Here is a 25264-nt window from a genome sequence, read left to right on the forward strand (position 1 = left end):
CGGAGGATTCCACTTTCCACTTTCACATCTTGTTCGATCACGGTTGCAACTTGGGATTCAATGAATTGCCTCGGAAGTTTCACGATCGCAAATCGCAAACATAATTACCCATTATGTTGCGGGCGCCTCGAGAAGAGGGGATGTCATTCACAGCCATGGTAACTTGACATTCACTGTAAAAAAACGGAGGGAATCATTCATAGATCAGTGAATACCAAATTTTCTGTTTGTGAGTCAAACTACCTATGGTTCACAGGAATTGCTCAGGCAGCGGCGCGAGCCTCATCGAAAGCGGCGCAGAAAGAGGCATGGTCGTGGACGGCACGCGGGATGATGCGATGGAGACCCTTGATGCAGAGAACACACCACACGTCATCGTCGGGGGACCGGTAGTGGGCCATAGCGGTCTCGCTACCCTACGCTTCATCTTGTCGATATTCAAACCCTTGATGACCTCGTCCTTGATGTTGGCAAAGGTGGCGGCGTTGACCCTGCCAGCCCTGCCGGAGGGAGTGGAGGCGTTGGTCGGGGCCGAGGGCAGAACGCCTTGGGGGTAGGCTTGACTTTGTCGGGCTTGTCTTCCTTGGCCTCTTGCTACCTATCCTTGGTGACCTTGGCTTTGGCACGACTGACCTTTGCGACTTTTGCGTCCGCCTTGGCGTCCACCTTGAGACCGGGCTGGTCCTTGGGGGTGGTCTTGATGAGTTGACGGAAGGTGTGAAGTTAACTTGAGAGAAGTGCGAGGCGGAAGCGAGACGGTTGCAAAGAAAACTCACCCCCTTCTCCTCCCCACGCGGCTTGCAAGCCACACCATACCCAACCCCAAGCCGGACCCCAACACCAACCCACCACTTGCTACCCCCTTCGGCTTCCATCGTGCCTAGGCCGTGTTAGAACCGTCAGAGGCACCAGCTTCTCATCCTCCTCCTCCAAAACGTCCCCTCCCGTCTCCCGGAATCTTCTTGCAGCTCCATAGAGCATCAGTCAACCCTGTGAAGATTGTCCATGGCAGTTAGCCACAATGCCTCCGTCATACGAAGTTCCGTGGTTAACATTTCAATGCTAAGGTACTCACAGCATTGTCAAGCGCAGCGACAATGGTCTCGATGTGGTGCTCTTCCACATCCCGCGCTCTCAGGCGCGCACGCAGCGCCGCCCAGCGGTCTTGTTGCCCTTGCGGGCCCGAGTTCATGTTGGTAGTGGCCTGGTTGGCCATTTTTCTTGTGCTATGTTTCGGTGTCAGTTTGGGATTGGGATGAGATGGGGCAGGTACTTCTATGTGAAGTACTATTGAGCGATGGTTGAGCCTCTCAGTGCCTCCTCGGCTTCGTTACTGAACACGCCCCAACCCTTGCGGGATCTCATGGCCCAGAATACACAGTGTCAAGGCATGGTGACCTAGATTGCAATAAGTAAAGCCCAGATTATCTCTGTGGTTTGGCTTGGTTACGGGACTTCGGTGCAAGGGTTTGAGAGTGTGTCAGCGCCAGCCAACCTAACTGGCGAAACTCCTGGACCTTTTCCATCCACCAGCTGTTCCTGCTTGTTGATGTCCTCGCGGAGACCACTCTGGTTGGCGGAGATCGGCTCCTGGCTCGGTGACCTGGGCCCCTCATGGGTGACGAACATCGGCTCCTCTATGTCCTCTAAAAACGACTCCTCTACCTCCGTGTGATGCGATAGGAAAGAAGGTGAAGGGCTTGAGCTTACCTACTTTGAATGTGGTGACTGGTGAGGTTGAGGAAAGAACGGCGGTTGGTATCCTGGGGTGGATGATACGCATTGCGGACGAAGAAGGGAATGAGGAAAGGAAAAGGAAAGGATAAGGAAAGGGCAAGGAGTAAGAAGCGAAAAGGATGGGAAGAAGGAACCGCGTGACGCGCGACGCGTGTTGCTCTTCGGTCTCGGAAAAAAAAAAGGAGAATACGGTATTTTTACGGGCAGAGGGGTAACCTCATAATTTCGGACGATGGGGAGACGACAAGATGAGCATGCACTTTGACAGGACGAATTCTGGGGAGAAGTGTCCTAGAAGTAATGACCTCCCCCTTTTTGTTGTGATATCACCATGTATGCCGTCAAAGTGAATTACCTGTGTCCAGAATAACCCAACCATCTACGAGATTCCTCAAGGCTGAGCGGGCGGGCCGTAGTAAGAGCCATAGTTGGGCGGGTAGTAGAAGTTCTGGGGCAAGGCTTGAGGGTGTTGGTAGTAGTGGGCGCCGGGGAGAGGGCCAGCAGCGGGACCAGTGGGAGTCGCGGGCGCAGCGAGGTGTTAGGCTTGCTGAGCTTGCTGGGCCTGCTGGCGAGCGGCCTCCGAGGTTGAACATGCTATCGGCGACACCCTTGCTGCCAACGCCTATGAGGCTCCTGACATTATCGATGGCATTGATCTTGGCGAGATCTAATAGGTAAGTTCCTCGCCCGTCTTTTCCGTTTCTGGGATGTTATTCATTAATGGTCGTTACGGGCGGCTGCTACTTGATAATGTGGTATTGTGTGCATAGGATCTTACTACGAGCCGCGACGACCAACATTCACATGCTGTATACGACCGACGACTGGAAGTCCTTGGATAGTTGGCCGTTCAAGTTCGTGGAATGGACTGGGTTTCACCAACATATTACATCACCATGTCACCATATCACCAGTTAACAGTTTGAGCATCAAGATGAGTCATCATCAGGCTTTTTATTTTGAGGGAGCTTCCCCCCCTCCCTCCACGCACAACAGGCCCAGTAGGCATTGTCTTTCCCGTTGCCGGGTACTGGCCGCGGCCATCTACCTCCTCAATCCCCCCGGTATTGTCAAGGCGCCAGGTCGCCCTTACTCGTAGAGGGCCTCCCACTCCCTCTCGCGCTCCTTGAGGTACTGTTGGAAGATGAACGGTGTTAGCAGTTGTTTCATGACTATGTGGTGTTGAGGATGACGGAGCAGATGTCGACAACTGGCAGCAGAGTGACACATTCCAACCAGAAAGTCGACACTACTGACTGCCGGCTGCGTGACATGGATCCCGTCTCTCTCTTGGCTGCTTGGGTGGCTTGGGAGTTAGAATAGGGTAGGGTAGGTATTTACGTACGAGCTGCCACCACCAGGCCTCGACAAGCCTCTCGGTGTCGTTGGCCGAGAGGCCCAGCGCTCTCGAGAGGAGCGCGCGCCAGAGGTCCCAGAACAGCCCATGAGGGGCGAGGCCGGGGGCCAGGACAACGGTGTTCTCGGGCATTGTTCTGGTGTTGGTGATGAATGTCAGCTGGAGATCAGGATGAAATTTGGCAGATATATAGTGGGACGCGTTTGGAAGTTACGCGTCCGGCGAGGGAATGAACGAGCGAGGTGGTTGATATGATTGTGAGAGAGGAGAGGGAAAGAAAAGACACGCGCGAAGGCTGGAGGCTCGTGGTAGCCAAGATGTCCAGAAACCCAAGTTGTCTTGAGTGACAAGGGGTGAGCGAATCTTGAAAGTTGGTGGTAATGTTGGAGGATTTGGGAGAGTGTAGATTACATCGTGGCCAGAGAGAACACAGGGAAGGACGTAGGTAGGTAGGAAGGTAGGTTTCTGGTGGCTCGAAGTTTTCTTTTTGAGAGCTGGGAGAAGAAAAAGTGGTCTTCTGGAGATTGAAGATGCGCGTCGCCATGAGGAAAGATGGGAAAGAGGGAAGGGTGAACGAAAAGTAAGGGCGATGGGTGCTGGGGGTAAGGTGGTCGACCTTACGGTGCCACGGTGGAATTTAATCAACTTACATCGGAGAACACGAAAAAGAAGGGGTATCTACTAGGTAGGCAGAGGTGCACTGGTAGTTTGGTAGTGCTTGGGAGAAGAAAAAAACGCAGTCTTCTAGAGGTTGAAGATACGCCTCGCGATGAAGGGAGAAGAAGAAGAGAAAAGGAAGAAGAAAAAAAAAAAACAAGAACAGAATTTAAATACCTGTACAGTTATTGGAAAGGCCCATTGCAAATCACTCCTCGGGACCGAACAACGGAGAGTTACTCCATTGGTGGAGGGGTAAAACCAAACGAGTCCTGCCTCTGCCTCCCGTCAATATCTACTGCGATGGTTACCTAGTAACCGAGGATTTCGTCTCTTCTCATTTCACTTTTTCCTGTATTCGAAAACTTCATATCTCATTGACCGTTGATGCCAGTTCACGTCCCGGGAAGGCACACCGCTGGCTCTCAAATTTGTAGTGTCCTCGACATATGACGTGGCCTATTCCTTCAACAATCTCTCAATTTTGACTCAGAATACTTTCACGTCGGGTGTGTCGGCGCACAGTCATTCCCAAAATATCTGATTCTTGCCTGTGTGGATAGAAAGTGTACCGGCGAATGCCTGCATGTCCTGTTATTGAAGATGTTCACTTTGCAGCTTCTCGGGATTGACATTTGGAACTTGTTGACGTTGTGATTGCCTGGTACTACGCGGGAAGAGTGATTCTAGACTAGCATACCGCCTCTTTCCGTTGAATTTTGCCCATCACTTGCTGTCCACCTCAGCTTGATCGTTCTTCACCACCTTGAGTTCCGTATTTACCTTTGTTGTAAACCCGATCGCCATATGCAAGCCTTTGGCCCAGCTCTCGCCAGTAGCCTGCCCCTATGTTTGAGCTGCGCCGAAGGAAGTTGTGACAGGTTTGTTGCCATGGTCTACGTCGTCAGCACTGGGACCTGCCGTGGATTATGCTGTTATCGGAGTTCTGAGACGTGTTTTCATGAGTTTATACTGTTACATCATTTGGTTCCGTCATATTGTGACGAACCGTTACAAGCACAGGAGTATTATCGCTGGGATAGAACAATAGAGTAACAGTGTAGTAGCCAAAAGGTACTGGTAGATTGTGATAGCTATTGCTTGCTGAAGAAACGGTAACAAGAGGCCGGGGAAGGCCTTCTTTTATACCGGTCTTCATGGACCCGATATACTGGACCCGTGGACCCGAACCTTCGTCTCGGGTCCGATCTGATTGGTCGGCTAGTCTAGTCTCCATGATTGGATCGTAACACATATATTGGCGGCTCGCCCACTGGGCGATTCGATTACAAGTGTTGGGCCGCGTTTACGCTATGGGCAACACATGATTTACACTGGCAATAGGCCTCGGTTTGCCCTCGGATTAATGGTTTTGGTGGACAGTTAGGGCATTGCTCTTAATTTTGTATGCTAGACTCACCGGTGCGGCACGTCTCATGCCCTACGGGAGGCGGAAGTAGACGTTAAAAATAACAACAACAACAACAACAACAACAAAAGTGAAGATTGCTGCTTATATGCACGTTGAAGAGAAGATGGCTTCGACCAAGTCCTCATCAAGCTCCTTGACGCTGACATGGAACGAGGCAGGGCCTATATGCGCATTCTATACAGTGTTCTCCGGAACCAGTCCGTGCAAGGCCCTGTAAAGGCAGTCCGTAAAATGAGCTAGCCTGGCGTCTTTGTTTGGATAGGAGACAAATGTATCAATGAGATCGTCCATGTGCTCTGAACATATGAGAAGCAGCGTCTCGCGGGCAGTTTCTAGGTCTTGTTCTGTGGACGACATTGTGATTCGTTGTAACAAGGGCAGTGTTCTGGGCTTGGAACAGTAGTTCAATTCCGCTGATAAACTACTTTGGTCTCGAAGGCCTTGTTGATCTTCTCAACCTCCAGGAGAAGGTTGGGCTTCCAGGCCTTCTTATGCCAAAGGGAATCGGTACGTACTTGAGGTACGTATCAAGCCTTGTTGCCTGAGGCTTCAAGGCCTCTGTCTAGCAGTCTGCATACATGTGGATCTTTATGCCTTCATCTATTCTCCATCTTCCTTCTGGCGCTGTCATTCGTCTGTGCGCCGTGCTTCTTGCTTGGTTTGGCTGTGCTACTTCTGGGGATTGTCTCATGATGTTTCAACAGTGTTTCAGCACTTCCCTAGTTGGCTCGCTAGCCTAGTAGTGTCGGAAGGGGCTCGGGTAAGTAGTACCCGTGGCCGAGAGTCCGGCCGAGGTGAGGATCGTAGCCCTGGGGTCACCGGGCATCTCGAGGCTCATTCCAGGTGTTGAGGCTCTGCTGAGCCTTGCAACCCTAATCCTTGGACTGTGGGCAATGTCCGTGTGACATTTGTGATGTATGGAAAATTCTGAGGGAGAGAATGGCTAAGTAAGGTAATGCGCGGTTCCAACCTTCAAGTGAGCGAAAACTTTATAGTAGCCTTGTGCGAAGGGAAGATCTTTATACTTCTAATCTTTAGCAACATTTCGCTGTTCCGTATGAGAAACACAATTCCTGGTTATAGCAAGTATTGTGGTAAATCGTCAACAAGTTTCTAAAGGTGTTTGGGAATCCAACCACACTAACACATGCAGCAGGAGATAGTCACGTACGAAGCTGATCAACTTGAGAGGACTAAAAGAGCAAATGATGCTCTGGATGACTCAACCCCGATAGTGACTACAGATCTTTACCTTCAAGATGCCAAAGAGCTTCATTTTGATAAATGGAAGCCGACAGCTATATCAACGAGTGTCGATGGTTCATTTGTAGGCTAGCCACTCTGGAAGTGCAAGTGTGGATGCTCTGGTGGGTTCAGATGTCATACTAACAGCATCACCACTACATATGCGGAGGTGCTGATAGAGCATTAACTCCACCCTCCAACTGGTAATATGGAACCTACAACACTTGACAGACACTTGTCGACAACGAGGTTAGAAAACATTTCATAAGCAAGTAGGTAGTTTAGATATCAAGTTCGATGGATATTCCAGTCTTTGGTTTTTTTGTAACTCCAGGCATGATTGATGTCTCTGACCCTTTCCATGAGCAAGTGTCCTTTCGCCCTCTCCACCAAGACACAACAGATCTGATTCGCGCTATTTCCATCCCTTATCTCAATGCCCAAAGTACCGCGCAACCACCATCCTGGGTACTTGTTGTTGTTGAGTGACTAAGTAATGAACTGCGGGAAAACCTATGAGTAATGCTGGAAAAGACGTTGAATGTCTGTGACTTGGGTATGCTTTGCTTGGGCAATGCTGAAGAAATGCTTTCCTCCAGTTGTTGTTTGACGACTGATTGTCCGCAGATGCACCTTCAACGGTTGACTGCTCCAACCCTTCGTCCACCTCGGGTATTTCATGCATGGAGACACCGACCAAGATGGTATGGTGTCTTGCACGTCATTGACTGTTCGGCGACGGATAAACCGGATCAGGTGGTTGGTTTTCGTTGTTGTGTCGTCTTCACGCCAATGGTTCCTGCTTGACGGTGGTAGGATGCTGCTGGAGCTGCTGGACTGAAAAGCTGCTCGACAGATCACGCCACTGAATGACGCTGGCAGCGTGCTTGGCCTGGCAAGAACGGTGTTAGCTTTGGTGTAGAAGAGAATGTACCTCTGGTGAAAAATGTGGAAGGTACCTACAGGTTCTTTGATGTTGCGTCAGACCGGCCTGGCGTCAACAACAGTTAGTTGGAGTTAAAGCTACCTCTAGTCTCCGTCTTGATGTCGCCTTTAGGGACAGGCGCATAGCCATGGTCCGCAAGGACAGAAACCCTGGCAAAACTGGCAGCGTAGAGCTTAGCACCAGCAGGAAGGCAAAGCGTGACGCGAGCTCCGTTCAGTTGTACGCCGTACGACATGGTAATGGTACCATTGCCCTCGGTCTTGAACCACCTCGGCCGATCATAGGTGACACTGTGGTGTACCCTCGTTGCGTTTCCAGCAGCGGGAGCGGCAGGCTGGGTCCGGAGCGGGCCCTCCACAATCTTCGCCAAACAACGGACGAAGTGAACCAGCCAACCGTCGCGGTTGGGACTGTTCATGTACCTGACGCTGATATGGTACACTCTACTGTGCCAGATGGCATTAATCTCCGTGCTTGCGCTTTGCATCTCAAGGACGCGAACCGCAGGGCAAACAGCTTGAGTCGGCGCCGGCGCGTGAGGGCGAGGCACGTTTGAAGCAGGCTCCGATCCCTCTTGAGGAGGTCCTGCCATGATCACGGCAAGGCAACGGATGCAGTAGATGATCCATTTGTCGCGGTTGGTGTGGTTGAGGTAGGAGAGCGTTAGGTTTCTCTCCCTGGTCGTCCAGAGGGTGTTGAGTTCCTCGTAGGCCCCCATGTATAGAGGGACGACCGGGCCAGTGGACATCGGGGCTTCAGGGGCGCGGTTTGCCATGGTGACGGCAAGACCAAGGTGACAAGAAGTAAATGGTAAAACCTGCTGAAAAAGAGCGTAGAATTAGCGTTTGATTCAACGAAACGGTAATCTTTTTTGTTGTTGTTGTTATTATTTTTAACGTCTACTTCCGCCTCCCGTAGGGCATGAGACGTGCCGTATCGGTAAGTCTAGCATACAAAAATAGGAGCAGTGCCCTAACTATTCACCAAACCCTTTTAATCCGAAGGCAAACCGAGGCCTATTGCCAGTGGAAATCATGTGTTGCCCATAGCGTAAACGCGGCCCAACACTTATAATCGAATCGCCCAGTGAGCGAGCCGCCGGTATATGGCGGGACCTGTAGAACAAAGGAAAAGATAAAAAAAAAAAAAAAGGAAAAAATCACTCCTCTCCGCTCTCGCTCCCGCTCTCCTCCTCCCGCAAGGCCTCCTTCCGTCTCCTTGCACGGTGAACTAGCCTGTCCAAGTCCACCGTAACCCTCTCAATGTCGTGGCCATGGCCAGCCTCCACCCCTTTACTCCGTAAAAACCCCGAAAGGTTGTCAGCGGCGCCACCGCCGTCAATGTGCTGTTGCCAGAGTGTCTGTCGCCAGGCCTTTCTCGTGCAAGTCCATGAAAAGAAGTGCGAGGTCTGGATCCTAGCGATGAAGCGCTGCCAGTAAATTCCAATAGCAAGGGAGAGATTCTCCCGCGTAGCCGCTTCGCCCGTGACGGGGGAAACTGCATATGCCTTCCTGCAGTGGAAAGAGTGGAAGGGAGTCTTCCAGCTGCCACAATAGCATGTTAGTAGGGCGTCCTCGTGCTCGAAACGCTCGTGGTAGTCCTTGAAATCACCGTGGCCAGACCTGGCCGCGAGGCGGTGGTGTAAAGACTGTCTCTCCAACTCTTTTAATTCGTCGTTATGCTTGATAGAAGCCCCCAGCCGGTAGTCTGCGTAAGACTTTGGCTTGTTGATGGCCCACCATGCCTTGAAATCCGTACGCGCCTCCCTCTTAGCAAGCCGCCTTGAGTGCGCAAGGGTAGCCAATCCTTCATTGACTACTTCTCCTCCTTCAGCGCCCGCCTTAGCGAGCTCGTCAGCAGTCTTGTTGCCCGTGATGCCCTGGTGGCCAGGAACCCAGCGGACGCCCACCAGATGTTGTAGGAGGAAGATGTAGAGGAAGAAAGAGGATATCATAGGAAGACAGGGTTGAAGGCAGGGGAAGAAAGTTGTCTGTCACTGCAAACGAAGATCAGTTTGAAGCCAATGAGAGCTCCAAATCACCACAGCTCAGAAGAAGTATATTAACAAATAAATAAATACTGAATAAATCAAGAAGAATTAAGATGAGCCTAGCTACTCCATTCCGACACACTAGCCAAGGACGACAACGTGTCAGGATGCTCAGGCCCAAGGACTCGCTGCTGAGCCTCAACACAGTATTGCATCAATGCTAGGGCATCTTCATGTCGACCTTGACTATTCCACGTGAAAGAAAGGTTGGCCATTCTCGTCAGCGTGCTGGGATGATCGGCCCCGAGCTTCGCCTTGCTCATCTCCATCACCTGCACCTCCAGCTTCTCGGCCTCCTCCAACCGGCCTTGGTTCCAAAGTGTCGACGCCAGGTTGGCCATGCTCGTCAGCGTCGAGGGATGATCGGCCCCGAGCTTCGCCTTGCGAGTCTCCATCACCTGCACGTCCAGCTTCTCGGCCTCCTCCCACCGGCCTTGGTTCCTGTACGTCGACGCCATGTTGGCCATGCTCGTCAGCGTCGAGGGATGATTGGCCCCGAGCTTCGCCTTGCTCATCTCCATCACCTGCACGTCCAGCTTCTCGGCCTCCTCCAACCGGCCTTGGTTCCTGTACGTCGACGCCATGTTGGCCATGCTCGTCAGCGTCGAAGGATGATCGGCCCCGAGCTTCGCCTTGGTCATCTCCATCACCTGCACCTCCAGCTTCTCGGCCTCCTCCCACCGGCCATGGTTCCTGTGAGTCGACGCCAGGTTGGCCATACTCGTCAGCGTCGAGGGATGATAGGCCCCGAGCTTCGCCTTGCGAGTCTCCATCACCTGCACGTCCAGCTTCTCGGCCTCCTCCCACCGGCCTTGGTTCCTGTAAGTCGACGCCAGGTTGGCCATGCTCGTCAGCGTGTTGGGATGATCGGCCCCGAGCTTCGCCTTGCTCATCTCCATCACCTGCACCTCCAGATTCTCGGCCTCCTCCAACCGGCCTTGGTTCCAAAGCGTCGACGCCAGGTTGGCCATGCTCGTCAGCGTGTCGGGATGATCGGCCCCGAGCTTCGCCTTGCGAGTCTCCATCACCTGCACGTCCAGCTTCTCGGCCTCCTCCCACCGGCCTTGGTTCCTGTAAGTCGACGCCAGGTTGGCCATGCTCGTCAGCGTGCTGGGATGATCGGCCCCGAGCTTCGCCTTGCTCATCTCCATCACCTGCACCTCCAGATTCTCGGCCTCCTCCAACCGGCCTTGGTTCCAAAGCGTCGACGCCAGGTTGGCCATGCTCGTCAGCGCGTCGGGATGATCGGCCCCGAGCTTCGCCTTGCTCATCTCCATCACCTGCACGTCCAGCTTCTCGGCCTCCTCCCACCGGCCTTGGTTCCTGTAAGTCGACGCCAGGTTGGCCATGCTCGTCAGCGTGTCGGGATGATCGGCCCCGAGCTTCGCCTTGCGAGTCTCCATCACCTGCACCTCCAGATTCTCGGCCTCCTCCAACCGGCCTTGGTTCCAAAGCGTCGACGCCAGGTTGGCCATGCTCGTCAGCGTCGAAGGATGATCGGCCCCGAGCTTCGCCTTGGTCATCTCCATCACCTGCACCTCCAGCTTCTCGGCCTCCTCCCACCGGCCTTGGTTCCTGTAAGTCGACGCCAGGTTGGCCATACTCGTCAGCGTGTCGGGATGATCGGCCCCGAGCTTCGCCTTGCGAGTCTCCATCACCTGCACCTCCAGCTTCTCGGCCTCCTTCCATAGTCCTCTATCCCGAAGCACTCCTGCATATAGCGACGTGCTAGCTAATGTTCGCTCATCTTCTCTCCCCAGTATTTCTTTGCGGCTTCTCATCGATTTACGAGCCATTTTCTCTGCCACTTCATATCTACCCTGCAATTCTGCATACCACCCACCATTGTATAACAGCGTTGCCCATGTCTCCTCCAACTTGCTCTCCACTGGTCGGTAGTCTACGGCCTTCTCAACGTGTGGAAAGAGACGCTGACATGTCGCCCAGTTACTGTAGCCTCCGGGTGGGAATAGCGCGGCTATCCGTGACACAAACTGATGCTTAAATTCCTCCTCCCTACCACAAGCCTTTAGCCACGTCCTCGTCGACAGCTGTACGAGGCCGTGCATCTCGAACGTCTCTCCGCTTTCGCTTACAGTCACGAGACAAAAGTTTGTTAGCATTGCTACATTGTCTTCGAATCCGCTGTCCGTCTCGTCGTCCTCTCTCTCGTCATTGCTACTATTGGATCCCAAATCGTGCTGTACGTCGGACCCCCTCTCCTGTATTGCCTCGTCCATGTGAGGCGGCCTTAGCAACGACTCTGGAATGCCCTGTCGGTCGAAGAAGCTCATCAGGGAGAGAAGATCTGCCGCCGAAGCTCTCTTAGAGCGGATATGTTCGAAGGATATCCGCCAGGTGGTAAGGATCGCACTCGAAGCCCCTCCCTCTCGCCGAAACTCGCCCTCGTCATGACTTAGAAGCTGGGCTCTCTTGCTTTCGCCCTTGTGGAACTCGGCCAAATACTTTTTGACCGAGCTCCGTGGCGACATTCTCTGAATATAGGCCGCCGCCTGGCTGATAGCTAGTGGAACGTATTCCAGCGCCCGTACAAGCTCCTCTGCCGAATCCTTGTCCGAGAGCAAGCTCAATTTCCGCTCCAGCAGCAACAGAGCATCACCCTCCGCCATTGGCCCAATCTCGATTGTATTCTTGTACCCTCCTACTAGCCTACAAGCTAAATTCTTATTGCGTGTTGTGACGAGAAGAGACCCATTTGGGCTCTGCGGAAGATAGTCAGCTAGCGGACGTCGTTCAGGGTCACTGCCAGCGCCGAAGAATACGTCGACGTCATCGGCACTGTCGAGGATTACGATCCATTGGCGGTCTCGCTCGTTCGACAGCCAGTTATACACAAGCTGCGGTACATCGGCCTTTGGCTGCCTCCGGCCTGGTAGCTTCACGGCATCAGCGATTGCCTTGAACCCTTCCTCGACGCGTGCTTGTGTGCCGGCATGGATCCAGAACACCCATCTGTCAGGCTCCTTTGCCGCTGTTCGGTGCGCGTATTCGATAGCCAGTTGTGACTTGCCCACGCCACCGAGGCCGACTAGGGCCACACGGCCGGCCGGCCCCGAACATCGTTGGCCGATCTGGTCGAGAATGTCTCCACGGTTGACAAAATCAAGGTCGCGAGAGAAAGGAATGGTCGCGAACGGCGGCGGCGGCGTTTCTAGTCGCTCTAAAATGGTCAGCGGGGTGTCCCTCGGCTCGAGCGGCGGTAATCTTACCATGCGAAGAGTCGGAAACCCTAGCAAAGGCGACATATCTCTCCATAACCGCCTTCGCTACCGACGCCGCGGTTGCCGCAGCATAACTCTGCCATTCTTTATTTTTGTGGCTGTCGGCATAGTCACACACGCCCTTAATCACGATGCATGGCAGCTCATCCCATACGCCTGCTCCTTCCATCTCGAAAGCAATAACTCCTGTCTGCTTAGCGATCTGATCACGGTGCTCGCCAGACCGAATAACGCTATCTCCAGATCCGATTGTGCCAATGAAGAAGACGACACCCCTGGCATCCGAGTTGGCATGAGGATCATTTGAGGCTGACTCCAAGTGTTCTCTCCATACCACGCAGCTCATATCACATTTTAACTCTTTGCATGACAATGTAAGAGACTCATCGCAAGCGGGATCCGAGTTGCTGTGACAGTTTTTACACGTTCTGCACCCGGAATCAGCAGTATGCTTGTGTCGGTACCAGGCAGGGAAGAGGAGGTCGTTGGCTGCTCCCGGGTACTTGTAGCTGGTATGCCTGCCTCTTCGCTTCCGTTTGGCTTCTTCTTCGCTCTTTGTCTGAAGAGCTTTGAGGAAGTCACCCGCCCGTTTCTCGATATGTTCGCGGTCGATGTTCGTATCAAGCTTGATCAGGATGTTGCGAACGGTCTTGTTTGGTCTTCCAAGACTGTCATGGACGGTGTCTTTGCGGACGAAGCGATCCGGAAGCGCTCTTCCAAGGTCATACTGGACCACGCAGTTGCTTATGATCACGTCGCCGAGGACAACAGGGTCCCTTTCCGATCCTGCAAATGGGACCGCCCCACAAATGCCGACCAAAAAGGCCAGCGATACCCGCGGATAGCTCGATCGAAGACTTGCAGCTGCGCTAGCGGCGCTTGCCTTTCCCATGTTAGACAGAAGGACAAGGACGACATTACACTTCCCCATCCGGCCTGTCGTGTATACGTTTGGGTCTCCATCAACTTTGCCATACTGATCGCCGTCTTCGTCCCATAGTTGATCGATAAGGAGGCATACGGCGTCGAATTCGAGACGGAGCGCGCATATTATCGCAACTTCGAAGTCGCTGCGCGCGTTGGGACGGGTGAGGCTCTGAGACGGTTGACTTGATGATGCATCCATGGGCTGCTGTGACTGCCTTCTCTTTCATAGGATAATGTTAGAATATTCACCGATGGAATGAACGTCGTTGTGAATCAGTCGGTCTCCAAGAGGGTTACGGTGGACTTGGACAGGCTAGTTCACCGTGTAAGGAGATGGGAAGAGGCTTTGCGGGGGGAGGAGAGTAAGATTGTTGTTATTTTAACGTCTACTTCCGCCTATGGCTCATTCTCATGCATTTGTACTGGCCAATTACGTGGTTTATAGTTGAGCTAACCATGTTGAGGCGTTCGTCAGACAGCCCTTCTCAAGATATAATTGGCGGCACAGCGCGGGGTTAAATCCCGTTTCAGCGAAAACGTGCGGCAGCACATCATGGAGTTGGGCTGCGACTGCGTGTTGGGCAGTTCACGATGGCAAGTCGTGGGGCCTGGTTTTGACGGCTAATATACGTTGGCACGCACATTCTGCTCACTCCTTTCTCGTCTAAGAACGCATATTGCACTTTGGACTTTATCAACAGTGCGATGTCCAATCCATCTTCCTCCTACAATAAAAAGTCTTAGCGCCAAGTGTTAGTTGTTGTTGTTGTTGTTGTTTTTAACGTCTACTTCCGCCTCCCGTAGGGCATGAGACGTGCCACATCGGTGAATATCGCGTACAAAGATAAGAGCAGTGCCCTAAATGTCCACCAAAATACCATTAACCCGAGGGCAACCCGAGGCCTATTGCCAGTATAAATCATGTGTTGCCCGTAGCGTAAACGCGGCCCAACACCTCCAATCGAATCGCCCAGTGGGCGAGTCGGCTTCGCGGGCGTGGGCTGGGGAGACGGCGGAGAGGCGGGCTAACTCAGAGTCGAGGGCAGAGGCAATAGAGCGGTAGACCTCCGCTTTAACAAGAGCTTCAGAGACGAGGGTCTCAGCGAAGGTTGTAATGGAACCAGAAGCATTAGGGGTGGCGTGGGCAGGACGGGCTTCCTCGTCCGCAGTTCGGGCTCTCTTGGCCGACTGCGCAGTCGTGGAGGGCGGGGGCAGGACGAAAATGGAGTCCGGCAGAGGAGTAACCGGTATTATAGCCGGCGGCGGTGGTTTGGGGGCCCCAGAGGGCGAAGGCGTAGACATTTTGGTGTTGTGGATGTTGGGATATCGACCGTGAAAACGGCGATTTAGGTGGTGTTAGGGATTTTGCGAGCAACCAGGAGTTAAGACTAACACTTGGCGCCAAGACCTTTGGTTGTAGGAGGAAGATGTTGCAACTCCCGTCCCGTGGCTACTAAACATGGGTCCATTCCAAATCTGTAACTTCCCTTTCCCGTCCCTATTTTTGCATAGATGAATGTCTCTTTTTTAAAAAAAAACCGCGCGGGAAGAGGAACAATTGCTGATAAGTAATCTGCAACCCGGTAGCGAAGGGATAGAGAAGTGGGAGGGAAAATGAGGAACCACAACCGCAACCTGCCGTTTTGATAGACATGTAGAGTGACGGACACAAAAAGGGTACGAAGGGCAAAAGCATTCAAGAAATCGCCCATAACAGTGGCTGATATCACCACACAGAAATACTGGAAGATGGGAAGTGGGATGCATTGCACACAGACCCTGCCGCGGTGACATTGATGATACTTCAGCAGACCGTTACAGTACTTTTCAACCTCCGAATAACGGCATATAACATAGCTTTTGAATTGGAGGGGGCAAATTGGAGGGCATAAGCGCAACTTATAAGTCCAGACTAGGGAGGTGGTAAAAGAGCACAAGTAATAGGAGATTGATAAGGAGTTGTGTGGCGACCCATGCGTGCCACAAGTGTGACGGATTGTGCAATGAGGCTCGGTACCATGAAGGTTTCCGACAACATTTGTGGTGACATATCGAACATCACTTGCACCATATCTTCCACTTAGAAAGGACCAGCCCCGTTTGCGAAAGTTCGTTTGCGCAAGTTTGCACGAGCGAAGGATACTGGAGATGATGGATAATATGAGCAAGTAAGAAGCTTTCGACAGCACGAGGGTTGTCGATCGCTCTTGGGTATTTGGCTCGCATTTACGAGACCATGATATGGATCCGAGCCGCAAAGCATGCTTGGTAGCGTCTCCGGGTATCTTCTAGAAGCCCGAAAGGCTCAGAGATAAGTCGAAGGTGACATGAGGAATGGGAATTGCGGCAAGGTGGCCGAGGCACGGTCGAAGCATAATCGAAGGCCGCGTTGGAAAATCCTTCGGTCGAGAATAAGACGATATAGAGCCGTCATAAAGTGAAGGGCATCAGATTCGGGGCCGAGTTCATCGGAGACAGCGATACTGGAACAAGTTAGCCGCAGTCACCTAGGTGAAGGGTCTTGGTCAAGGTGAGATCGGAGGTCCGGTTCATCGGGCTTTGGCAACCGTCGCCATCGCAGTCATCATCCTCCGGCCTCTTGGCGGGACTGAGCCACAGCACCGAGTACAAAGGGCTGAGAAGAATGATGCTCATTCGCGTTGAAAATGACGACGCAAGCCACGCCCCACCTTGTCAAGCCCTATGTTAACGTTGCACGGTAGTAGCTTCAGGGATGAGACAAGATATGTATAAGGTACTGTACCTGGTCTTTAATATGGACAGGGCAGAAGTCTCTATGCTGGTTATGAAGGTGTAAGCAGTGCAGCATCAAGGAGTCGATAAGCTTTTGGTACCATGCCGTACATCGTCAACATTGCCGCCGCTGGAGATCGTAGAACAACCGGAGAGATGCACAGCAGCCGTCATGACTGCAGCGCAGAATCTTGTCCCTCGTTCTAGCTCCGGGTGAAGGGAGGCCAACCAGTACCGTCAAGGTGAGACATCAAGGTATGGCCATTAGGGTTGTCTGTCAAGGTACCCGACCCGTCGCCAAGTGGTGAATCTTGGGGCCACAGTGGGGGTCGCTACTGCAGAGACGCATCGCGAGATCCCTGACCTGGAGTTAGCAGGGGGGCCGAAAGGAGGAAGGTGGAGATAGACCGACACAAGAGCCGCACCGGTATTTGGAATGCAAGCTGGCCAATGGGAGCAAGGTGTGAAATCGAGGGTCGTGAAGGTCTCAGATTGCGGTGGTGAAGCATGTAAAAGGGCTGATTGTCGAGGCTGATGTGATTCGAGAACCGTGATGGAAGCCACGGCGAACATTGCCTCCCGCGTGGGGGTTGCCTTGTCCGACCTGGTCCCTGGAGTTTGCTATGGCCATGGCTGGTTCGGTACCGTTGTCATCGTCATGCAGTCTAGCGAGTCTAGGACAGCTCATTGTCATCGTCGATATCTCTAGCCAGACGTCCCAGAGATGCTAAACTCCGAAGGTTGGTCCGTCGGATTCTTGTAGTACTCGGTACTTTATTGATAGTAGTAAAAACCCGAGCAATCACCCGTCGGAATGCCCTGAGGCTCGGATCGTGGCGTTTCATGACATCGCTTTCTCTAGCGGCGCGGAGGCGCAGTCGAATTGTCCAGTCAACTGTAAGCTAGCAGGCTGCCGTGTCTCGGATTAACATTAACGACAACGGGACCTAAGAATACCATCCTGTTGACGACTTGAAGATGTCGTCAGCAGACGAAGAGACAGAGATAGACACGGGATTGCCGTTTGCTGTCACAGTTGAGAACTTGAACCGTGATGTCTGGTTGGTGTTGACTTGAGACTTGAATGCGCACCAGTTTGTCGAGCAGTCGACCTATCGAACGGCTGGAGACAGATGCTTACCGTGATAGACCGTCGCCATGAGAGAGCAGAGAGGCATCAACGAGAATCAGCGTGTCCAGGCAGCGGGCATCTGGACAAAGGACAGCTGAAGGAGTGGAGGAGAATCTGGTATTTGTCAATGGATTCAGCAAGATGAATGGTCAAGAAACAAATAAGCTTTTCTGGGGTTGCAAATTATGACAGAATTGGACATAGTGTCGATTGTCTGCTCCTGGAGGCTAAAGAAAGTGATATCGAAAGAAACAACGAAAGCTCGAAAGCGGCGGGTGAAACCGTGAGACCTTCAGCCATCCCGCTGGTGTTAAGCTTAAAATCGGGCTAGCCTATAGGGCAGTCAACCGCTGTAAAAGGTGGTGCCTGAAAGTAAGCACGGGTGGATCCATGCGAACCATTGCTGACAGACACAAGGACTGCGCACAGGCCGCTGCCGGTCTGATGGAAGCCGTCAAGAGCTTATCGTTATCAATGGCACTTCAGCCATTTTACTTGGCGGCCCGTCAACTTGTTGTCTGGCCCTACCACTGGGACTTCGTTCGCTTGTCACTGTCTTTGGATTTGGAATTCCAAATTTGATCTGATCTCCAAACAACAACAAACACCATTTGCTTGCACTCAGCCGACATCACCATCAGATCCTTTGGGCCGGCGGGAATCTCCAAGTGGACTGTCATCAACCATGGATCATTGTTTCAGACAGCAAACATGTTGATTTCTCCTGTTCAGCTGTTCTTTTGTCGACGCCTCGAAATGGTGTTTGCAGTGGACAATGGCCGCCAATTCTGAATGCCTTCATTCCCAAGACTGCGGGGTCTTTCAACGCCCAAACATCACCACGACGACATGAGCCACCACCACGCAACTTATTTCTGGCAGCCGTGACGGGACTTTTCTTCTCGTACCGACAGCAGCCTCTGGAGGTATGATGGCTGAAGCATTCCAATATTTTTTGCGATTCCAAACACAGCTCCTTCTATGTCGAACTTGGGCACGCAAGCGTCGTCTCAACTCTCAACAGGATTGGTCAATTCACGTTACATCCCAACTGGATCTCGGTCATCCATGCAGACAACCTTCAAGCCTCTTCCCTGTTCAAGCCTCTGCTGTTCCTCGATTGCGTTCCCGATCTGCAATGTAACCACCAGTCTTTGAGCCCTTCTAGCCTTCACACCTTTTGTTTTTTTTTGTTCTTGGTATCTTTCAACCTTTCTTTGCAGTCATCAAGTATTGATAGCAGCGCAGCAATCAGGTTCCTTACTTTATGCTGCTTTCTGGTACCTGACCTCCCCGTATTGGTAACACAAGCATAGAGGTACCCGACCTGCCATCTCTGCACATCCACTGCGCATGTCTGTGTCTGTGTTTACCCCATCAAGACAAGTCCCCCATCCCATTATCCCGTGTCTCGACGGGTGGTGTCCAATGGAATCTGATGTCCAAGTGGTACATTGTCATACCAAACCTTGTCCTTGATGGTCATGTCTTGAGCCTCCCAATCCTTCGGGCTCACCTGCTTTTCTGCTATGGCTTCCACGGTACAGGCCATCATCTCACACAAAATCTCACACGAAAGCCATTGTATCTTTGTTACGTCGCTCTGGTGGCCTCGCTGATTTGGTTCGGAAAACAATGTTCGGCTGTGGCGTTGGGATGGTTACCATGGAACGTTCTCTCGGTATCTCTTTGCCCGTCACTCTTTGTCCGGAGCTCAAAACACATGTTGGTGACACCAAGAGAGATCTCTGATATCATGAAAGAGCCAGTAGCTCTATGAAGCATCTTCATGGTGCTCAGTTTCCAGCCAAGAAAAGTCTGGTAATGGTCAAAACAATCCAACGATATCTCTTCCATTCGGCCGGGCAGTGGGCACCATCTTGTATCAAGCTTGACCGACGTGATAGCAAGATCAAGAACGGCAAGGCAAGGTCAGCATGGTTGATCTTGGCCGACATGGGCTTCAACTGCGCGGGATATGGAACCCTCTCACCCTCGCCCTCCCGAGATCCCCATAGCACAAGATCCATGCCTCGGTGGTAGCGCCTAGGATGGGTAGGAGGGTAGTAAGCTCGACAACGGCACCTCTCTTTCTGACATTCCCTTTTCAGCCTCCTTCTAGATTTTCTCCGGTACGTACCGAAAGTTACCATATCCATTCTTAGTTGGGTCCAAAACTTTGTGTTCTGTTTGGCCACCAACAGGTTACCATCAAACGGAGCCATTCCTCATCCGGTCTGTCGATCAAGCCCCCATCCCATGTTGGCCCCCCATGTCAACATTCACGCAAAGATCGATAAGCGATTTTGACATGCCTCGTTCTTGCATCTCAAGGATCCTTCACATGTCGAAGAACATCCTGCCCCGAAAGGTACCTAGTCTATTCGGGGAATTGACAGATCAAAAGTTCCTCTTGGCATCATCGAGCTGATTCTTACGCAGTACACTTGAGAATGATGGACCCCGTCTGCATCAGGACCGGGATCCAACACAAGCGCCGCGCCGTATCCAACATCAGATATCCCCGTTGTGGACTTCTTTTTTGGTACGCGCCTTGAACCTTGGGCTAGACGGAGATGTCATGGCCCTCGACTATTGGGGTTGGCCAGAGTAAGCATGAGTCGACTTGTCCTACCTTTATTCCATGTTTCCGAAGGCTATGCATCATTGTATCTCATTGTAGATATCATGAAAGGTTACAATGATGGCCATCAAGGTATAAAGGTATTCCACTTCTCGTCCCGTCCCTGCTCTATTTTCATCATCAGCATCAGCATCCGGTGTTTGAAGATCAACAGTCCAGTTCCACCTTCTCGACAACTCATCACTCTGGCTCTTGTTTCCTGATTCCAAATCACCTCACCTTCATAGTTTCACACCGCACGCAACGCTTCCACACTAACATCACAATGGCTTCCCCATACAGCCAGGAGCTCAAACCCGCTGAGCCTTCACCTGCCCATCCTGTCCAGTCCGAGGTCGCGGAACAGGTAGACGACTGCGAGTCCGAGGATGAAAGCGATGATTCCATCCGCGAGACTAGCCGCGATCTCGAATCAGGGGGTACCACAGCCGCCAACACCCCTTACGCAACTGCATCCCACGCCTCCAGCTCGAGCGGCTTCTCTGATCCCAAGAAACATAACGAAAAGACCATTGTCCGAGTCCGCCAGCTCGTCCCTGACATTGATCCTCTCGAGTACCACTGTCTAGATTCTTCTCCATTGCCTCCGAAGAAGGGCAACCGCCTCTACCGCTACCTCCGATGGAACTTTGGGTCAGTCTACCGACGCATTTTCTGCCTGGCCTTCATGGGTAACGCCGCGGCTGTGCTGTGGTTCATCATCCGCTCTGGTATCGAAAACCGCCCTATTCTCACCTACCAACAAGCTGCCACTGCCGTCACTGCCAACATCTTGATGGCCATTGTTGTCCGCAACGAGCATATTGTCAACGCTTTCTTCTGGATCTTTGGTACCTGGGCCAAGGTTCTCCCCCTCTGGGCCCGGACACTCTCGGCTAAGATCTACTCCTATGGTGGTCTCCACTCGGGTGGTGCCGTGGCTGCCACCTTCTGGTATGCCATCTACCTCGTTCTTCTCACCATGGACTACCGCTCCCAGGAAGGCCCCCTTGATGCTATCAGGGGCTACATCTACCTCTTCAGCTACGCCATCATCGCCATGCTCGTGGTAATGCTCATCTTCGCTTACCCTCGCGTTCGAGTCCTGATGCACAACTCCTTCGAGAACACGCACCGCTTTATGGGATGGACTGTCGTTGGTCTCTTCTGGGCCCAGATCATGTTGCAGACCGCTGATGCCTCCAACAACTCGCCCCACTCCTTCGGCCACGTTCTCGTCCGTAACGCCGCCTGGTGGATGCTGCTGATCACCACCCTCCTTATCGCCTACCCCTGGTCACGCATGCGTCTCCGCAACGTTGAGGCTGAAGTTCTCTCCTCCCACTGCGTAAAGCTTAACTTTGACTACCGTGAAGTGTACTTCGGCCAGGCCATCCGCCTCACCGATGCTCCCCTCAAGGAAACCCATGCCTTCGGCGTCATTCCCCATCCTCTCGCCATCACCGCCGCCGAGACTGATGAGAAGAGCCCCATCACCGGCGAACCCGTCCAGCGCCTCTCCCACTGCGGCGACAAGGGCTTCTCCGTTATCGTTTCCCACGCCGGAGACTGGACCCGCAAGATCATCGACAAGCCGCCCAAGCAGATTTACACCCGCGGCACTCCCCAGTTCGGTGTCATGCGCTGCGCCGGCCTCTTCTCCCCCGTCATCGTCATCGGTACCGGCTCCGGCATTGCCCCCTGCCTCTCCCTCTTCACTCAACACCCTGATCATGCCGTCCGCATCATCTGGTCCACCCCTAACCCGCTGCAGACCTATGGTCGCGCTTTGCTGGATCTCGTCTACAAGACGGACCCGGCTGCTATCGTTATCGACACCCGAAAGACGGGCCGTCCTGATCTGGTCAAGATTGCCTACCGCGTCTGGGAGCAGAGCAGGAATGGAGTGTTTCCGGATGAGGTCAAGCCGCAGGCTAGGAGGCCCTGCGAGGCGGCAGTGATTATTTCTAACCAGAAAGTTACCGAGAAGGTGGTTTATGGACTGGAGAGCAGAGGGATGCCTACTTATGGTGCTTTGTTCGATTCTTAATCGAGCTGTTTGCCGCGAGCTGACAACTGTACCAGGCTTGAGAATGGGTTCTGGTTGCACTTTTAATGGTTAGATCGGGCGTTGGTGTTTTGGGCGCTCTTTCTTGTGTCGGCTGGTACCTTGGCCACGCCAGCTAATGTTCTTGCACATATATCTTTTGGATTCTTTTCTTTTCTTTCCTTTGGGAAATGTTTGCGTTTTGGCTTACTCATGAAGATCACGCTCGCTATGATGGATACGGAATGGAATTTGGTGGACCAGGGTCTGTCAAACAAAAAGAACGGAATGAAATAAAAGAAGATGGGGGTATATATACGAGAAATTTATCTGGAGGATGCACTATATATGATAGATTTGCTCGGTAGGGTTCAAAATATGATTGATACAGTTACTTTCTGGTTCCGTTTGTGGTGAACCATCATCATTATTCAGTAATAGCTTCATGTCGGGCCCTTCGTTGGACATACTGAAGTGGTTGGATGCTGGAGCCGGAGGTTGGAAAGCGTAACCGGCAATTACTTCCCCGCATTCCGCGTATCTTTCATCGCGGACGGCCCGAGCTCAACCCAAGGACCGACGGGAGTGCCTACGAGATCGATCCGTGACAGCTGGAGAGATAAGGATGTTAGCATTGAAGGAAGGAAGGAGCCAAAGAAGCGCCGGGGGGGAAACTCTGTCTCGGGGCCGCGGGTGCACCCCGCCATCAAGTGATAACCCGGAGAAGGCGCGATAAGTCGAGGAGGAAGAGCCTGATACTAGGAACCTGACATAAGTGGAGGGTGCAAATTGCAAAGGACAAAAGCATCGTCATCCGAAAGTCCGACACTCGACTTGAGCGTAGGAAGTAAGGGTTGACGATAAGCGGAGGTTGACGGGTGAACAGACAAAATCCCGACACGCACGCGATATTCTTCAACCTCTCCGCTCTTTTTGCTGATTTTCCAAGTCCAACACCACTCGAGCAGCTCTCTACATCTGCCCTTAATCTTAGCCTCGCCATTCGAACAAATTCTTGTCTTTGTTGGTGCATCACCGGCGACATTTTCTGTTGAACTTCTGACCGCGACAACCATCACGGCCGATACGACATACCGTGGCAGTACTCGCGCAGCTGTCCACTTAATGTCTGATATTGTTCTGGCTTTCCAAGAGTGATGACCGGGGACAACTTCCGCCGGAGACTTCAAAATGACTTCATCTCCAACAAAATGTGTGGGGCTTGGACATTCCTCCAACATCCACAGTCACATAGCTCGTGTTGCGAGACCACGGGCATCGCACGGTCGTTCCTTCGCTTCATGCGCACATCCCCGCCCAGCAACATCACAAAAAGCAGAGCTCGGAGGAACTTGCAATTCGTGATAGCGGAGAAGCTAACCGGACTGTTAGTGGACAGACGAACCGAATTGCGTTAAATGTTCTCGAGCCATATGACGAACAGGCCAAGCTGACGAGATGATGTCTCAATGATTACAAGTACTCACATCCCAACACATGTCCGAACGGCAGATCGCTACTAAAAGGCTTCCAAGTTCCCATCGACTCCTTCTCCTCTCTCTCTCTTGCTTCCTCCATCGCAATCTCTCGCAATGCGAATGTCCCCAACCAGCATTTTTTTCAGAATCACCAAGCCAACCGCTTCTGTCACTCGCTCTCACCACCTACCACGCTCAATCGCCCGCCAGCAAACGCGGCCAATCTCATCCAGCATGTCTCTCTTCTACCCTCGCTCTCTCTCCCACCCTTCTTCCCTGGGGTCCCAGCCGACCTTCTCCTCTCTCTTCCGCATGCTCGACGACTTCGACAAGTACGCCCAACAAGTCAGCGGCAACATCGGCTCTTCTCTCATTCCCTCCTCCTCAAGCGGCGGAATAGAGACCTTCAACCCCAAGTTCGACGTCACCGAGGAGGAAAACACCTACACCTTGCAAGGCGAGCTGCCGGGTGTCGACCCCAAGAACGTGGACATTGAGTTCACCGATCCCCAGACCTTGGTCATCTCAGGCCACTCGGAGCGGTCGCACACCGAGGGAGACCCCAACCTGCGCATTGGAAGCTCAACGGAGAGCAAGAAGATCGAGGGCGCGGAGTCCAAGGATAAGTCCAGCAAGGACAAGAGCAAGTCCAAGGATAGCAAGGATGAGAGCTCCGAGAACAAGAGCACTCCCAGGTACTGGCTGAGCGAGCGCAGCTATGGAGAGTTCTCAAGGGTGTTCAACTTCCCGCAGAATATCGACCAGGACAAGGTCAGCGCCAAGTTCGATCATGGCGTTTTGGATATCAAGGTGCCCAAGTCGGAGAAGAAGGGCAGCCGCAAGATTTCCATCCACAGCTGAATGGCTGGGTCGCCCAATGATTGTGGATAAATCTCGGATTCGGGTCCTTTTGAAGATGTAATGGGCCATGTAATGCCAGGTTGGATAATTCTCGACTGTGTCAATCTGTATCCATTTTTTAGTGATAATGATATGCCCACGATCACCTCCCCGGTGTGCTTTGTTGTAGTTGTGTATAGTGTCGGGTGATATCGGACGGAAGAGACGACTGTCGTCAAAGGAGGCTGAGGTTGTTGCACTTGTAAGCAGGAAACCCAAAAAGAACCGAATGGGTCGCCTTACAAGGCAACCAAGCGACCTTTATCTTTTACGGTTCGCCCGGGCAACAACAAAATTCATTCCATTGACTGCACCCATTGCCAACTCTAGGATTACCCGCATCAAGCTCCATCATCTCTGCGACTCCACCATCTTTCGACAAATCATCGTGAAAGCCTTGATGCAATGGCGCACACCACTTTGCAAACACCTACTTCCTTGATTCGTCAATGCACAAAGCTCTGAATGGCGAGGTACACTGCAGTCATAGACTGACAGTTTCCGGCAGGCTGGTTCTCGGATGCGTGGACGGGCACGTTTTGCGAATTTGCGAATTTGCGAATTTGCGGGCTATTAATCGACCGGGACCGGGCGATGTGCAACCCATGGGATGGGTGGGAATGAGCCATGCCGGGCAATCGCCAAGGGAGCAACAGAGGGAGCTGCCAACAACGCCTTGTTGGGCTAGGGACAGGTTTGCTTACCAGGCCTGGCCCGATCCGGAACGGGGACGTAAA

The 25264-nt window shown here is 52.6% G+C and overlaps 7 protein-coding genes across 7 annotated transcripts; 2 read left to right on the forward strand and 5 right to left on the reverse strand.

The window, feature by feature from the left end:
* Positions 1 to 263: 263 nt before the first annotated feature.
* SMAC4_06866 (uncharacterized protein) lies at positions 264 to 3894 on the reverse strand (the record flags this gene model as incomplete). The annotated part of the gene is made up of 5 exons (XM_024655854.2): positions 1496 to 3894; positions 1076 to 1226; positions 777 to 880; positions 627 to 696; positions 264 to 416 (listed from the first exon to the last, which is right to left on the reverse strand). Exons 1-5 carry the CDS (start codon positions 1627 to 1629, stop codon positions 264 to 266), a joined length of 612 nt encoding a protein of 203 aa, XP_024511678.1. The 5' UTR covers positions 1630 to 3894.
* Positions 3895 to 7435: 3541 nt separating this feature from the next.
* On the reverse strand, positions 7436 to 8196 carry SMAC4_06867 (uncharacterized protein; the record flags this gene model as incomplete). Its single annotated transcript, XM_003344511.2, has 1 exon — positions 7436 to 8196. The coding sequence occupies exon 1, from the start codon at positions 8147 to 8149 to the stop codon at positions 7436 to 7438; it is 714 nt and encodes a 237-aa protein (XP_003344559.2). The 5' UTR covers positions 8150 to 8196.
* Positions 8197 to 8511: 315 nt separating this feature from the next.
* On the reverse strand, positions 8512 to 9343 carry SMAC4_13188 (uncharacterized protein). The gene has a single exon (XM_066091302.1). The coding sequence runs from the start codon at positions 9326 to 9328 to the stop codon at positions 8534 to 8536; it is 795 nt and encodes a 264-aa protein (XP_065945967.1). The 5' UTR covers positions 9329 to 9343; the 3' UTR covers positions 8512 to 8533.
* Positions 9344 to 9483: 140 nt separating this feature from the next.
* On the reverse strand, positions 9484 to 12657 carry SMAC4_13189 (uncharacterized protein; the record flags this gene model as incomplete). The annotated part of the gene is made up of 1 exon (XM_066091303.1): positions 9484 to 12657. The coding sequence occupies one exon, from the start codon at positions 12655 to 12657 to the stop codon at positions 9484 to 9486; it is 3174 nt and encodes a 1057-aa protein (XP_065945968.1).
* A 457-nt stretch (positions 12658 to 13114) lies between these two features.
* Positions 13115 to 13666, forward strand: SMAC4_13190 (uncharacterized protein; the record flags this gene model as incomplete). The annotated part of the gene is made up of 1 exon (XM_066091304.1): positions 13115 to 13666. One exon carries the CDS (start codon positions 13115 to 13117, stop codon positions 13664 to 13666), a length of 552 nt encoding a protein of 183 aa, XP_065945969.1.
* Positions 13667 to 14496: 830 nt separating this feature from the next.
* Positions 14497 to 14895, reverse strand: SMAC4_13191 (uncharacterized protein; the record flags this gene model as incomplete). Its single annotated transcript, XM_066091305.1, has 1 exon — positions 14497 to 14895. The coding sequence occupies one exon, from the start codon at positions 14893 to 14895 to the stop codon at positions 14497 to 14499; it is 399 nt and encodes a 132-aa protein (XP_065945970.1).
* An 8966-nt stretch (positions 14896 to 23861) lies between these two features.
* On the forward strand, positions 23862 to 24488 carry SMAC4_09240 (uncharacterized protein; the record flags this gene model as incomplete). Its single annotated transcript, XM_003343981.1, has 1 exon — positions 23862 to 24488. The coding sequence occupies one exon, from the start codon at positions 23862 to 23864 to the stop codon at positions 24486 to 24488; it is 627 nt and encodes a 208-aa protein (XP_003344029.1).
* Between the last annotated feature and the right edge of the window lie 776 nt (positions 24489 to 25264).

This window comes from Sordaria macrospora, chromosome 2, assembly GCF_033870435.1.
Source record: "Sordaria macrospora chromosome 2, complete sequence".
NCBI classification, from domain to species: Eukaryota; Fungi; Ascomycota; class Sordariomycetes; order Sordariales; family Sordariaceae; genus Sordaria; species Sordaria macrospora.